This window comes from Ursus arctos, unplaced genomic scaffold (assembly GCF_023065955.2).
Source record: "Ursus arctos isolate Adak ecotype North America unplaced genomic scaffold, UrsArc2.0 scaffold_22, whole genome shotgun sequence".
In the NCBI taxonomy this organism is placed as follows: Eukaryota; Metazoa; Chordata; class Mammalia; order Carnivora; family Ursidae; genus Ursus; species Ursus arctos.
Window position 1 is genome coordinate 57045528 of NW_026622897.1, and position 17352 is coordinate 57062879.

Consider the following 17352-nt stretch of genomic DNA (forward strand, 5'->3'; position numbering starts at 1 on the left):
GCATACATTTTATTTGATATAAGGACACAGCTCTCCAAGATGAGGTTATAATTTTTCATTCATTCAGTGTTTGTCAGTGCATATCAAAATGTTATCTGCTGACCTGGGATTCTATGCAGCCAGAGAGAGGAAGCCAGGTAGCACTATCAGTCAGTGGGAGCCCACTGTGCACTGAGTTACTGTTCATCCTTGACCAAGAGTTTGAGGATTACTTTGTGTTTGCTAGATAGGCAGGATTAAAACAAAACAAAACAACAAAATGTCATTCCAAGCTGTGGGAATTATAGATGTTGCTCAACTTTTATAATATTAAAATTGTCAAATTCTGTCCTAAATTCACCTAACTCAAAGAAAAGAATCTACACTATCATTTAGAATTATGATGGGAATGAAGCATGAGAGACTATGGACTCTGAGAAACAAACTGAGGGCTTCAGAGGGGAGGGGGGTGGGGGAATGGGATAGGCTGGTGATGGGTAGTAAGGAGGGCACGTATTGCATGGTGCACTGGGTGTTATACGCAAGTAATGAATCATGGAACTTTACATCGGAAACCAGGGATGTACTGTATGGTGACGAACATAATAAAAAACATTAAAAAAAAAGAATTATGTATCCTTTAACCAAGTGACTGCTGCCCATTGATCACTACAGTCCCGCATTTCAGATCATCTTGTGAAGAAATAGTATGAAGCATGAAGCTCTAAACCCATGAAATATTTATAGGCTAATAAGCCCCACCTGGCAGAACAGACTTAAGTGGTGGAGTATGGTGGGAAAGAGGCTGAAAATATGTGTAGCCTGACTAGGGAGAGGGCAAGATCAGACAAGGAATTGGATGTTGGAGTGCACGTCTGAGTTTTCTTAAGGGAAGACGGACTGATCAAATTAATGATAGAGGAAGGCAACTCTGACACCTGGCACAAAGGCATTTTGTAACAATTGTGTACACGTAAGGTCTCCCCTTCAAAATTATTTAAAATCTGCTTAGTTAACATACAGTGCAATATTAGTTTCAGGTGTACAAGTTAGTGATTTGGCAATTCTATACAACCCCAGTGCTCATCACAGGAAGTGCACTCCTTTGTCCCCATCACCTGTCTCACCCATCCCCCCACCCACCTCCCCTCTGGTGACCATCAGTTTGTTCTCTATAGTTAAGAGTCTGTTTTCTGGTTTGCCTCTCTCTCTCTTTTTTCCCCCTATGCTTTTTTGTTTTCTTAAATTCCACATGTAAATGAAATCATTAGGTATTTTTCTTTCTCTGACTGACTTATTTCACTTAGCATAATACTCTCTAGCTCCATCCACATTGTGGCAAAGTGGCAAGATTTCATTCCTTCTTACAGCTGAAGAATATTCCATTATATAGAAAAATATCATATGGTAATATATAATAAATTAATATTTTATTAATATTATTAATATTTTATAAATAATATTAATATATTGATATATAATATAATATAAAATATTGATATATTATATATATATATATATATATATTGCATCTTTTTTTTCCATTCTTCAGTTTGACATTAGTGGCGAGTGCCTTCCAAGTTTCATGTAATAACTATTCAATCAACTTCTCATAAGGTTTAAATTTTTTCTCTATTGTTAATTGCATCTAGAAATTCCTCTGTATCCTCTGCTAAGCGTCCTGTTATTCCCTGTTTTATTTCAAAGCTTTGTTGCTGTGGATTCAATTATCACTAAACTGCGACAGGCAATCTAAAGAGACACAGCAAACTCAGCAGCAACTTCAACCCAGGGAATGCAACTCGGGAGCTCGAGAGACGTGATCTTGGAAGTGGCGGCTCAGAAACATACCATGAGTACGTTGCAGTTTACCAACTGTGAGTATGCAAGTAAGAGAAAATATACAAGAGAGGGAAAGATACAGACAAAAAGTTAGGAGCAAGGAAGAGAAAAATGGAGAAAGGGATTGTTGAGAGTCTATGCTTAGAAAAGAGAGGCAACAATAGAAAAACTGGGCACTGATTCTGTATGAAAAGCATCTGTGAGCCTCTTGCGGCATGTAGGAGGGAAAGAGAAGGCAAGAAAAAAGAGCAAGGAGGTAATGCGACATTGCTAGATGCCTCTAGGTGTAAGAATATCCATTCTCTAATCACTGTGTATTGTTGTGAATGCAAAACATTTGAATTTTATATTTATTTTAATTTGTCCTTGGACAATTTGGAATATAGATGGTTTGTTTAAATAACGTGGATAATTTTCTTCAATATAATTGCTTTTCTGTTGTCAGAGGAGAATAGCCAGATACTGGTTATGATAACATATACATCTCTTAATATGCACCTCATGTTTTCCACTTGTAAACTAAGATTGACTGTCTTGAGATTGAGTACTTTATTTCTGTTCTACATTTCTTTAGCCTCTCTGTGACAAAGATAGATTGTCCCACAAATGTTTAATGAGAACCAAATGTATCACAGGATCAAGTGACAATGAGATAAATATAAAATATGCTCTGCTCTCAAAGAAAGCAGTGAAGTTGGAGGAACAGATACCAAACAAGCAAACCATAATTAGTAAGGTAAACATGCGAAGTTCCTGAAGAGGTTATAGAGCAAACCATCTGTCATCTTGCAGTAGAAGGCAGGGGAGAGTTCTACAGAAGCTTTTCTCAAGATGATGCCTAACTTAGGATATAAGCAAAGACAGACATGGAAAAAAATGTATATATTTATATATATACATATACATATATATGCGTATATATATATGTATATATATATGCTATAGGGCATTTGTGGCATTTGCAAAGGCAAGAGATTAGACACAACATTATATTCTGAAAATTTAAAAAAAAATGGCTAGAACATAAAGAGGTTAGCTGGCCACGAAGAGAGAGAAGATTGGCAATTAACTTCCCTCTCTGGCCAGGAGTGCATTAGATTACATTAAGATTACTATGATATCGCATGGGGCACTGGGTGTTATATGCAACTAATGAATCATGGAACTTACATCAGAAACCAGGGATGTACTGTATGGTGACTAACATAATATAATAAAAAAAAACATTAAAAAAAGATTACTATGATAGGTGATTAGTCCCATATTTTCTCTATTTTTTGTTCATTTTATAGGAAAAATGCACATTACTTTCTTTAAAGAATTCAGTTTGTTTTGAAGAAAGCAAACTTCCTCTTGATCTAATACTATTATGCCCTTACCATTTCAGAAATGGCATTCCACAATTCTATGACATTTAAATTACCAATTTGTGGCCTCAGTTGTTTTGTTTCTTAAATTCCGCATATGAGTGGAATCATAGGGTATTTGTCTGTTTCTGACTTACTTCACTTAGCATAATACTCTTTATCTCCATCCACGTCATTGAGAATGGCAAGATTTCATTCTTTTTTATAGCTGAGAAATATTCCATTATATATATATAAATAAATTATAAATATTTATATATATATAAATCTTCTTTACCCATTCATCTGTCGATGGACAGTTGGGCTGTGTCTATAATTTGGCTATTGTAGATAATGCTGCTATAAACATTGGGGTGCATATATCCTTTGGAATTAGTATTTTTGTATCCTTTGAGTAAATACCTAGTAGTACAATTGCTGGAATATAGGGTAGCTCTATTTTTAACCTTTTGAGGAACCTCCATACTGTTTTCCAGAGTGGCTGCACCAGTTTGCGTTCCCACCAACAGTGCATGAGGGTTCTCCTTTCTCCACATCCTCGCCAACATCTGTTGTTTCCTGTGTTGTTGATTTTCGCCATTCTGACTGGCATGAGGTGGTATCTCATTGTGGTTTTGATTTGTATTTCCGTGATGATGGGTGATGTTAAGCAAGGAAACTCAGAGGCAGCATTTACTGTGAGTAGAGTATCAATCTCTACCTCAAGGGAGGTAGAGAAATATTTAGAAGCAGAACAAGAGACAAAAAGAAAGTTACTAAAACAGAAGAAAGATAGAAAAGAGCATGATTAAGGGACAAAGCAAAGAGAGAAAGTCATGGGAAAACAATGGATATACCCAAGACAATGAAATCTGGGGGAAAGGGGTAAGGACTGCAAAGAGATGGAAGCAGACAGGAGTAAAAAGAAATGGGTAAAGGAAGTGAAAGTACAGTGAGGGCTCAGCAGGAGAGAAAAAAGGACAAAGACTGTGAAATGGGAGTCAAGGAATCAAAGTAGTAAATACATACACATATACGAAGGAGTTTTACTCACAGGAGATATGGCTACAGAAAAGAGAGATGAGAATGAGCAGAAAGGGAGGTAGAAAGAAAAAGACAGAATGACTTTCACACTCTTGGAGAGAAATCGCTTTTGTAAGACCTTATACTTGACAGGAACACTGATCTTTACTCTTCCTTTACTCTCATCTGGTGGCAAGGCATACCTGACTACCCTCGTGTGTCCGCGCTGGAGAGACAGCATATCATAGTTATTAAGAGCACAGAGTCTGGAGCCCTATTATTATGTCCTGAAACCCTGCTTCACTACATCCTATTTCTAGGACTTCGGGCAATATGCTTTATTACTCCACGCCTCCATTTCCTTATGTGTTAAATGAATATAATAACAATACTTCCTTGTATGGTTGACAAATATGGTGACAAAGCAGTACCTGGAATCTAACAAGTTCTTTGTAAGCTTCAGAAGAAAAAAAAAAAAAGGAAGGGGTGTTTTTGATCATGAAGGAGGGACACTGGAGCGCGTTATACTTTGCAACAATATTGAAAACATTAGCTCAGCTCTGCATACTCCTCCAATGTGCTGAGAACCACAAGATTGGGTTTAGAGATGGAGGGAGGAATTGAAAGGGGATCCTTCAATGTTCTTACTAAAAAATCTGGTAAGGTTCTGTTTCAGGTCATGGGTGATGTATAATTGCTTATTACATTGCCCAGAATTCCCAAGACTGAGAAAGTGAGTATCAGTGAGCGATGGAACCAGAAATCAGTTGAGAGACACTACAGAGACCCGGAGATGTAAAGAGACACAGACTCAAACAGTCATTTTGAAGAGTCGCAGGAACAGTGTCAGAGAGACAAGGACAGAGAGCTTGAGAAAGAGAACACGACGGGGACTGATGGATGTGGCCCAAGAGTAGTGAGAAAGGATGGTGCTAGAGGTAGGGACTTCTGGTTGGAATTCCTACCTGAGGTAGGTAGGTATTCCTAGAACACTGGTAGATATTCCTAGAATCCAGCATGGGAGAAGACAGACTACTTAATGGAACTTATGTCCATCTTTCATTCTCCATCTCCTCCAGGAATGAGTGAAACATGAGTTCAGAAAATAGCACAAGAAGTCATAAAGAGACTCCTCATAGTCAGTGGAAATAACTGCTCTTCCTCTGTAGACACAGAGTAACCTTAGATTTTCTGTGATGCATGACAGAGGAGCATAGATTAAGCAGTGGGGCAAGGTAGACGGGACAAGGTTTTACAGGTGAAGAAGGAGAAAAGAAGGTTGAGAGTTGATATCAGCAGATCCTAATTAATAGAAGACTGTTGTTTGGCAATTATGACAGAAAACCCTCCGAGTGGGGGTGGAGTTGTTTGCGCTTGGTCAGGATAGAACATGGGAGGTGAACAGATGAGCGGTTTTCTCGGTGCTACGGAGTCCCAGGAAAAGATTTCAGATTAGAGTGGGTCAAAGGCATGTCAGTCCCTTAGGGAACAGGATGAGAACATACGGATCAGGAATTGCTGGACTTGGGAACTAGAGAAATGTATTTATACTTTTTCCTGAAGGTCCTGGTTCCATGTTCCTTCTGAACCTTTCAGTTATTTCGTGGGACAAGGCACACTTTAGAACAGAAGGATGTTAAACTTGAACCCTCAGGTTCCAACCCCTGAATTAAATATTCAGTTTTCTCTACCAGGAAAGAAATGCACACACATCAGTAGAGGCAGCTGAAAAGTTAAAAGAAAAGTCAAAATTTTTGTAGGGAAGTTCTCACCCTGGTCTGGGCAAATACCAGAGATAGATTTTAAGAGGTTGGAGATTTAGGGATCGTTGAGAAGGAGAGGGGTAAGATCCCGGTATTGTCTGCAGATTTTTGAAGAAGAGATAATTTGACAAATGATAAGTAAGGTTAGAATTTAGTAATTATAAACATCTAATAATATTGTTCTTTATACTATATTTTTCCTCGCATACATACACATACAGCATCTGGACAGATGAAAAAGTTTATAGGTCAAACCAAAAAAAGCATCAAAAGAGATTTTATTTAATATTTATTAATTGATGGAAAACAATGCTTTCTCATGTTTGGAAGGAAGAGATAAATAAAAGAAAAGATTTGTTTAATTTACCACCTAAAATTGAATTCTAAAGCAAAATGACCAGAGTAAGAAAATTATAAGAAACTATTAAAAATGGGTTGTTTTGATTAAATCATCAATTTTGTATAATTTAGTAAACAAATATAATTGACATATAAAAAGCCTAAGGAGACAATTCACAGATGAATTCAAATAAATAATCATTTATGTGAAAGAATGATCTATCTAACCGGTAAACAAATGAGAATAGCTTTTTTTTTTTTTTGAGGGAAAAGGGGTTAAAAATAACATTTAGTAATAGCCAGAGATAATTTCATACATAATTTAGACATGAGCTGATGGTAGAAAGACTCGTGAATTTCCGGCTGGCTATTCTACTTATCTGTTGTATGACCTTGGACAAATAACTAGACACCCCTGCATTTGAGTTACTTTGTTTTTATGTGGTTACTACAATAACTAAATAAGATGAGGTATATATACTTAACAGAGGGACTGGTGCCATATTATTCAAGAAATGATAGTTTAATTATTATTTTTAAATTTGTATTGGGCACTATGTATCAGTATATATTATATATCAGTATATATTAAATGTTATACTATTTGGTTCAGTGTACCCCTTTCTGAAAATTGATGTTGAGAAAAACCTTAAGATATGATAAAAAATTGATTTACATGAAGATATTCATATAACGTTAGGTACAAAAACAGTGGCCTGGAAAATTAGTAAAGGATATAGAGATACCACATTATATAAAATGAAAAGAGAATACAATAATATTTATACAATGAGATCAACAAGTACATAGACTAATAAACATACATTGGTAAATAATATAGACGTCAAAATAATGAACATAAAGCGCATATCCTCTATGATCGTCTATTTCAATTGAGTAAAGTCTTGGAATATCAAAGAATTTATATTTTGTATACACAATTCAAATTTATCCAAGAGTAATAAAAAATTCATTTGGGGATTGGTATATATTTGTCTAAGTCAGTTGGATAACAAACAGAAAAGTGTAACAGATTATCATCACCAAGTATTGAGAAAGACGAGTAAAATTCAGAGGCAAAAATTCTGATTTAATATTTAATCCCACAATGATTAATATTAAATGAAAGACAAATGTATAACAAGGTCTATTGTTGTGTGCTTTGGAATCACATATGCAGGACTACTCAGGTTCCTGGAAAAACAAATAAATGAATTAGAAATTAGAAATCATTTGATATGTAGATAAAATAACTAATCGATTAAGTCATTTGATTTAACTGAGACATAGGTTCATATATCTGAACAACGTTTTTTAAACTGAAAAGCATTATGAAGTAAAGAAAGGTAAAGAAATAAAAGTGTTATATATCATTATTCTTATTAGTAAATAAATATGCCACAAATATTTTGTCCTTTGCTGCTAGGTTTTAATGAATGCACACATATATTTAAAGAGGTTTCAGAGGTTCATTTGTGACCTATTCCCTGAACTTTCTTTCCTCTTGATGATTTAACAAATCAGTCGCAGATTCTGCTGCAACTGGAACTTCCATGCTTTGCGGAAATTGGAAAACCTAAAAGGTATCAAAAATGTTAAAATGATACATCATGACCTTTTCTTTTCTCATCGTGTGGCATTTTCATAGAACATGCATGTTAATTTTTAGAAAAACAGAAAAATATATTAAAACAATGAGATTTGGATATAAGGGTACCCTTGAGGAGTGAAAACGAGATTGAGAAACGATCCACAAGCTAATTTGAAGGAGATCAATGCAGCTTCCTTATTTTCACTTAGATTTTTTTTGTATTAATGTACGCAGTTTATCTAAAGGTTTACATTTCTCTATTTTGCATGTGCATTAAGTTTTTCAAGGCTGTGATGTGCACCTGATAGCATCCCAGCAAAGATCACACGTCCCTGTATACAGCTGCGACCAGATTGCGTGTTTTATGAACTGTCCCTGAACTGAGAATTCAGCTGCCTGCGTTGCCTTTCTTCATACTTGCATTTGTGTGAGTCATTTGAAGAACTAAAGACTGATGTTACATGAATATGGTAGGATTTGCTCACCACTCTGAATAACCTGTGACTTTCTCAGCATCTCACACACAAAGGGCATCTGAAGCACCACCATGGTGGTCTGGAATAACAGTGGTGCTACGGAACCCGTCTTTCTTTTAGGGGGTTTCCATGGGCTGACGTCTGTTCATGCTTGGCTCTCAGTTCCATTTTGTCTTGCATACCTAGTGGCGTTTATAGGCAACATCACCATCCTCTCTGTTATCTGGAATGAGTCTTCACTCCACCAGCCCATGTATTATTTGCTGTCCATCCTGGCAGTAACTGACCTGGGCATGTCCATGTCTACGCTCCCCACAATATTGGCCATGTTGTGGTGGGAAGCCCAGGAAATCAAAGTAGGAGCTTGTTTTGCTCAGCTTTTCTTCATCCACACCTTCACGTTCTTGGAGTCTTCAGTGCTGCTGGCCATGGCCTTTGACCGATTCATTGCTATATGTCGTCCACTGCACTACTCAAGCATCCTCACCAATGATGTGATTGGTAAGATTGGCTTGGGCTGCTTGCTACGAAGTGCAGGAGTCGTGATGCCCACACCCATATTATTAAGGCGCTATCAATATTGCCATGCCAATGTCCTCAGCCACCCCTTTTGCCTGCATCAGGATATTCTGAAATTATCCTGCTCTGATGCCAGTGTCAACAACATCTATGGATTGTGTGTGGTCATTATCACACTGGGCACAGACTCAGTCCTCATCCTCCTCTCCTATGTCCTAATTCTCCATGCTGTGCTGGGCATTGCGTCTCGTGAAGAGCGACTGAAAGCACTCAACACGTGTTTTTCCCATGTATGTGTGGTGCTTATCTTCTTTGTACCTCTGATAGGGGTATGCATGGTCCATCGCTTTGGGAAACACCTGCCTCCCATAGTCCACATTCTCATGGCTGACATTTACCTGCTTCTTCCACCAGTACTTAATCCCATCATCTATAGTGTGAGGACCAAGCAGATTCGTCTTGGAATTTTCCACATGTTTAGGCGAAGTCCGAGTCTTTAGAAAACACATGGAATTGGTTTGGACGAAAATTTTCTCCATCAGCTTCTTAATGGTACAACTTCCTAGATATGTGATTTTGGAGAATTCCCCACATCTCTTTCATTTCTAAGTTTCTTCTTTGTAAATTTGAAATTTTATCATTGCTCTGATGATCTTCTGACAAGGCAGAACCCCAGAGAGGAGAGAGCTGTGCAGAGACAGACACACGACCTGAGGACATTCCTTAGAAGCCTTCGGTTGTGTATCGGTCTGTGTATTACTGCAAAGAAACTACTGAGGCCAAGGAAAGAACCACCAGAAAGGAGCAGATGCAGCAATTCTCAGGTCTTATATATGATTGAGAAGAGTTCCTAGGCTTACAGACAGTGTGGAGAAACCTTGTAATAAACAGAACATCTGGCTGTGTACCCTTAGTAATGACCCCGTTATCTCACCCAGTTACGGTGGACCAAAAGCTGTATTTGGTCTTTCCTAACAAAGCCTGAAGAAAATTCTTGAAGGGGGTAAGGCCATTTCCATGTAATTTTATGACACACAAGAATAAAGGTAAAATATATATTTAGAGAAGTACAAAAAAAAAGTGCATTTTATTTTGTGTCCTTTCTTTTGGAAAACAACAGAATGGAAGGAGCATACATTATGCCTCCTGCTATATTTTATAGGAATAGATTGCACGTTCTAGTCCTATAAATGCCTGTTCTCAGACCATGATGGGGTTAGTAGGCCCACCTAATTCAATGGGTCTGTGTTAGGAATTTCATTGTAAAATACATCTAAACCAGATTCTCAGTTGACAGCTTGTCAATAATGAAGTTCTTTGTTTTCACTTGTTTGACATTAAAAAAAAAAAAATCCCTCCATTTAACTCAGGACTCAGCACAAAAAGTTTTGTAATTCTGGAGTGCTTCTTAAATGACCACCCATATTTTTATAAAAATCAGTACAAGTATAGGAAAATAAATTTAAAGAAATTTAAAGAAATAAATTTAAAGAAAATAAATTTAAAGAAATTTAAATTTAAAGAAATTTAAAGAAATCTCATAATATTGGGAAGGAGGGAAATCATGACTAAAATATGAAATAAAGAAAAATATACATAAAAGATCAATCTAGAAAAGCAATTGTCAACAAAGAAGAGTTATAGAAAGAAAAAAATGTAGATCAAGAGATTTTAAATTAAAAATAATTCCAAAAAATTAAAAATAATCCCCAACTTTTAATGTCATAGATCCACGCCTTAAAAAGGCCCAATTCATTTAGTAAAAGAGGATGAATTTTCAGAAATTTAAGGAGATAATACTAATCTATTTCAAAGAGGAGAGAAAAATTACAAGAGGTTACTTGCAGGAAACATGAGTTACGGTGGTATCAGAATCCTTGATTTCCATATGGACGATAGATGTAATCATGTTTATAAAATCATCTTCAACCAATATAACTGTATTAGTTCGCTAGGGCTGTGGTAACAAAGTACCACAGACTGGGTGGCTTAAACAACAGAAATTTCTTGTCTCACAGTTCCGGAGGCTGAAGTCTGAGATAGAGGTGTCAACTGTGCTGCTTCCTTCTCAGAACTGTGAGAAGGTGTCTGTTCCTGGCCTCCCGCCTAGAATACATGGCGCCTTCCCGATGTACATGTGTTTCCTCACAGAGTTTTGTTTTGTTTTGTTTTTTGTTTTATTAAGGTTACCAGTCAGATTGAATTAGGAGCCCACCCTACTCTAATATGACCTAATTTTGACTTAAATTATTGCATCTGTAATGACCCTATTTCCGAATAAGTTCACATTCTAAGCTACTGGGTATTAGGACTTCGACATGTAAATTTATGGCAGGGAGGGGCACAGTTCAACCAATAATGACAAAACCCAAAATATCAACCATAGTTGAGGGCAAAATAATAGTTCGGTCATACAGAGATGTTGGAACTATACCTCCCATTCATTCTGTCTTTGGAAATTAATATAAGGATGTGTTCCCGAAAAAGTAGGGAGCTGTCTGTAAAATGGGAAGACACGACGTATGAAAAAACGTGGACCCAAAACAGGGGAGTAGAATAGGGCATTCCCAGCTGGGCACATGAAAAGCAACCATTTGAGACTGGAGCTACAGAATTGAGGCCACCGGGTGGGAGGTCTTTCAGGAAAAAAAAAAAAAAAATAAATCTGTATCTGTTGAGATATTTTACATTGTAAGTTTCTGAAAAGATAATCCAAACTGTCTTCACCATTACAAAGAATTTATTGGCTTTTACAACAATAAAGATGTTGGTCTGGTTTTACATAACAGCTATTTGAATAAATAAACTGTGTTACTGGGGACCAAGCTTGTTTTAATATTTGCAGTTGAGAGTCTGTGTCTCATCTTGACCTTAATTTTGCTGTCTTTATGGATCCAAGATATCTTTTAGTAGCTCTCAAGATTCGATGTGTCCTTCACACTCACAGAGGAAGAAATGTGCCATTAAGCAAATGTCTTAAAATTGATTTTGATTATGTATAAAGACGTTATTGGACCCAAGAGAATATTTCATGGTATATGTACAGGTGAACAGAAACTGTAAATGTGCAGGAAACAGCTTGAACGTTTGTAGAGAATGATGGAGAAGTTTGGCACGGTCAAATGAAAGATATTGTTTCTCATACTTTGTAGTCAGTGTTTTATTTCTTAAGCCTAAATGCTGTTTTAGGGAGGTTCCCAGAAACTTCAGTTGTGGGATAAAGGGATATAATTTTTTTCAATCCAAATAATCACATTCTTTTTTAAAAAATAATTTTTATTTTGTTATATTAGTCACCATACAGTATATCCCCAGTTTTTGATGCAATGTTCCATGATTCATTATTTGCATATAATACCCTGTGCCAAATAATCACATTCTAATAGAATCTGCATGATATATGCATGATTGACTCTAAAATTAGAAAAGAAAATGTATTTTTTAAAGATTTTATTTATTTGACTGAGAGAGAGCAGGAGCAGGTTGAGGGGGAGGGGAGGAGGGCAAGGGAGAAGCAGTCTCCCCGCTGAGCAGGGAACCTGATTGCTTGATCTCAGGACCCTGGGATCACTACCTGAGCCTAAGGCAGATGCTTAACTGACTGAGCCACCCAGGTGCACCTGAAAAGAAAATACTTAATGTTACTAGAGGTTTCAGAAGAAAAATGGTTACAGAGTTAGTAGCCATTGGTGATTCCTAAACTTGCTTTGCATGAATAGTATTTATGCAGCTGTTCTTGTGAGCTGAAATCTATAATAATAATTAATAATAATAATAAGAAGAAGAAGAAGAAGAAGAAGAAACCAGTTATAACTGACCACTTACTATGTACAGGACACTGTTCTAAATGTCTCAGAGACATTTAATTTGTATCTCAAATGTACCCAATGAGGAAGACACTATTTTGATTCCCGTTTTATAGTTAAGGAAACTGAGGCACAGAAATGATACATAAGTCACCCAAAGTCACGCAGCTACCGTGAACACCGGCACGCTGGCTCCAGGATTGAAATTTAGGCACTTTTCAATAGGACTTTTGAAATTTGTACAGGCAAAATCATGGTCGCGGTAGGGAATTCATGTACAGAACACAGCGTGGAAAAAGGATCATGGATCCTTGTCTTCAGTGCTAGTTGGGGAAACTCAAAACAGCTGTATGAGAGGAGGTTGGAAAAAACTTAGTGAAAAGAAAGAGTAAAATTAAAAAAACCCTTCTATACTAGTTCAAGTATTTGAATTTAAATTAGCTAGTTCCAGTAAATAAATAAATAAATGAAGAAATGGAAAAATAAACAACTAAATAAGCTAGTTTCTTCTATAAGTAGGTCAGTAAGCCCTAGACTTGGCCCACAGGGTCACATTCACGCGGAGATACAGTGTATCTGTTTTCACACGTGTCAAATACAGGTGACAAAACCTCTGCGCTTTATCCCCACTCTTCAACTTTTGTTTATACGTCCTTCAGTTTGCCTTTATGTTCCTTGGGATTTTTGGTTTGGGGAATAGAATCTAGAAGTTTGTGTGCAGTCTCCGTGGACTCAATCCCAGAGGTTGGTGTAAAGCTGGGATTAAAACGGGATGTTTTCTTAGAAATATCGCTTAGGTGCTAGAAGCCTAAAATACAGGTACTCTCCATGCCGTCCTCAGAGGGAGGTAGAAGGGCTGTGCTGCTCGATGCTGTGTGTAAGTCTCGGTGCCTGGAGAAGGTGAATCAGCTGCTGCTGTCTGGTGGCAGGAAATGCAGAGATATATGGGCAAAGCAGCCTGAGAACTGGACCAAGTGGCCAACTGCACCAGGCAGGGAAAAACCAAAATTATATCTTTAAATGGGGATGAGATTATCTTTAAACGTCTCGGGAGATCCAATGCCTTTAATATCATCCTGGCAGTTGCTTTGGACGAAATAAATTTCCATGTCGGTAGGAAGGGATGGGGCCCGTGGAGAGCTGCAGTTGAGAGTAGTCTCCTAGTATTGCTCCACAATAAACGACGGGGACTCTCCACCTTGGCCTTGGCCGTCACCTTTCTAGGCAATGGTTTCTTACTTGGCCAGGGCGTTTCTGTTTTTACAGACAAATAAGAGTCTGTGCACTTTGCGGCACTTGTGCTTTCTTCGTTGCACCGAACTACAAGTGATAGTTTATATTTTTTTACCTTGATATGTTTTCTATGTTGATAAAAATAATTAAAAAATGGTAAAGTGAAGCTATGACAAGGACAAAAACAGATATCTCTGCTTTATTTTTTAAAATTTGATTTATTTATTGAGAGAGAGAGAGCATGTGTGAGTGGGGGAGGGGCAGGTGCAGAGGAAGAGAGACTCTCAAGCAGACTCCATGTTGAGTGTGGAGCCCAACACAGGACTCAATCTCTCGACCCTGAGATCATGACCTGAGCTGAAATCGAGAGTCAGACGCTTAACCAACTGAGCCACCCAGGTGCCCCTATCTCTGCTTTATTTTTGATTACAACTGCTGCACCGTACATTCCAGGGCAAGTTCCTCTACCTCATTCTGAGTGGTTTGATGCATTCTGTAGCATTTTGAAGGCATTGCTTAAGTACCGTTCTCCATACCCTTCAGATCACTGCAGAAGTAAATTCTTCTCTATTGAGACATGACTGTCCCAGAGAGCTGCAAAAAATACCTTCTCTGGTACCAAAAGCAATTTGAGGATTCTCTGGTACCAAAAGAATTTGAATACCCAGATTTTCAGTATCTTGAACTGGTAGGAAAAGTAAACCAACAAGTATTGTCTCCATAAGCAGTGGTAAAATTAACACCGATAAGATTAACAGGTGCTCTGGGAGTCCTGGATATGCTGTGAGAGTGAACGGGTATGAAATGGCATTAGACAGCCCTCCTTGCCGCTTTCCCAACTGATATTCGGGGCTGTCTGTAAATCATAAGCAATGGCTCTTTCTACTCCTGGCCAGGCATCCCAAGAGGCCGGCCCTTATTATCTGATATGGTGTCTGTGAGAGGCTGCTGAGTTTTTACCTATCAGTCAGAAGAATTCAGATTTAATTGTGAGAGCACCTATACACCTGGACCTATAATTAATTTCGTTACGGATTTTTAAAGGTATTTTCTTTCTTTCTATGTCTTTGTCTGTGTTTTTTGTTTGTTTGTTTGTTTGTTTTTGCTTTTGTTTTTATTTTTTTGTTTGTTTTTTTGCTTAAAGGCATTTTTAATGGCCTCTGTAGTGTATTAACTTGACCTCATCTGTAGTCTTGATGTGGCCAGTGTCACTCACCAGAGTATATTTCCAAGAGTGGACTCACATCCCATTCTCCTTCAAAGGGAATGGTAAGCTCTAATTATTAGAAATCTTCCCTGAACTTGCTGCAAACCTCCATGTTTGGTATTAGAACTCAATCAGCAGGCAGGGTGGAAACTCTGAATGTGACCTTGACCTGCCTATTCTGGCTGTGACATATCTCATCAAAGTCCTTCAGTAGCACACTTACTATGCTTTAAGCATGACATCAACTCTATGCTGAAACACTGAGCTAGCAATTAGCATGGCATCACCTTCACCCTCTGACCTCTCTTCTGACCTCTCCTTCTACTCTCTCATTTTTCCCCTAGAGTAAGGGCAGCTTCACCTCCTCTGACCAGTGACAGGATGATACACCAGAACAGGAGTGTTTTTCACCCACCCACATTCTTCCTCGTTGGAATCCCCGGTCTGGAAGGGGCCCATGCCTGGATCTCCCTGCCTTTCTGCTCAGTCTACCTTGTGGCTTTACTGGGCAATGCCACAATTGTGCTGGTCATCAAGACAGAGCAGAGCCTGCGGAGGGAGCCCATGTTCCACTTTCTAGCTCTCCTTTCAACTATCGATTTGGCCCTTTCCACAACCTCTGTGCCCCGCATGCTGGGTATCTTCTGGTTTGATGCTCATGAGATTAACTTTGGGGCATGTGTGGCCCAGATGTTTTTGATCCATGCCTTCACTGGCATGGAGGCCGAGGTCCTGCTGGCCATGGCCTTTGACCGCTATGTGGCCATCTGTGCTCCACTCCACTATACAACTATCTTGACATCCCGGGTGCTGGTGGGCATCAGCATGTGCACTGTGGTTCGTCCAGTTGTGCTTACACTTCCCATGGTCTATCTCATCTACCGCCTGCCCTTTTGTCAGGCTCGTGTAATCACTCATTCCTACTGTGAGCACATGGGCATTGCCAAACTGTCCTGTGGCAACATCCGTGTCAACGCCATCTACGGGCTCTTTGTGGTTTCCTTCTTTGTCCTGAACCTGGTTCTTATTGGCATCTCATATGTCTACATTCTGCGAGCTGTCTTCCGCCTCCCGTCACAGGATGCTCGGCTAAAGGCGCTCAGCACGTGTGGCTCTCATGTTGGGGTCATCTGTGTTTTCTACATCCCCTCAGTGTTCTCCTTCCTCACTCACCGATTTGGACACAACATACCACGCTACATTCACATTCTTGTTGCCAACCTCTATGTGGTTATCCCACCTTCACTCAACCCCGTCATTTATGGTGTAAGGACCAAACAGATTCGAGAGCGAGTGCTCCACGTCTTTATCAAGAAATAAGACACATGACATGTTCTTTGACTAAGGATTTTGCTCCATCTAGAGAGATGTGTGTGTTCTTGCTTTAACAAACATCTCCTAGTCCTAATCTATTGCCGCCAGGTTGAGATACAAGCTGATGTATCCCCAGCTGTTGACGAATGGACTCTAAGACTTCTGGAACCTTCACTGGAGCTCAAGTTCAAAGGCTAATGGTCTATCTTGGAAGGAGCAGTGTGGCCTCTTTTTGCATGTCTTTAGGCAGAGTCCTTCATAGGATAAAGGTGCTCTCCTTCTGGGTGAAGAACATATTATACTGTTTTTGTTTTGTTTTATTTTTTGTTTGTTTGTTGTTAGTTCTGTAATTAGAGAAATGTGGCAGTGGAAATTTGACCCTGTGTCCTTCCTCATGTGTTGGTTGGTTTCTCCATTCCTTCATGCGTTCATTTTATTACTCCTTTAATTAACATTCATTTTGTATTTGTTGTATGTCTTGGATCATTTAATTGCTAGGGATATATCCATGAACCACGCTAACATAAAATGTCTGGTCTTGTGGAGCTTGCATTGTCTTATGTTCTCTAAAAAAAGCCAAGTTCATGGGTTCAAAAAAAGAAAAATCATTGCCAAATCTGTAGGTTGAACTGGAATGATTGCCAAATATGTAATATTCAGTGGAAAGATAGCCAAAACAAACACAGAATTTCAAAACTATTTCTTTCTTTTTTAAGTGTATTTAACATTTTGGGAGATACAGAGTCGGTGTGGGAGGAGAGTGGCAAGGGAGAGAATCGTAAGCAGACCCCGACTAAGCACAGAGCCCGACGCAGGGCTTGATCTCAGGACCCTGGGATCATGACCTCAGCCGAAATCAAGAGTTGATGCTTAACGAACTGAGTCAACCAGGTGGCCACAAAACTGTTTCTTAG

The 17352-nt window shown here is 38.5% G+C and overlaps 2 protein-coding genes across 2 annotated transcripts; both read left to right on the forward strand.

The window, feature by feature from the left end:
* Positions 1-8421: 8421 nt before the first annotated feature.
* Positions 8422-9378, forward strand: LOC113269496 (olfactory receptor 51L1-like). The gene has a single exon (XM_026518374.3). The coding sequence runs from the start codon at positions 8431-8433 to the stop codon at positions 9376-9378; it is 948 nt and encodes a 315-aa protein (XP_026374159.2). The 5' UTR covers positions 8422-8430.
* A 6127-nt stretch (positions 9379-15505) lies between these two features.
* On the forward strand, positions 15506-16444 carry LOC113249889 (olfactory receptor 52J3). The gene has a single exon (XM_026491333.4). The coding sequence runs from the start codon at positions 15506-15508 to the stop codon at positions 16442-16444; it is 939 nt and encodes a 312-aa protein (XP_026347118.3).
* Positions 16445-17352: the final 908 nt, after the last annotated feature.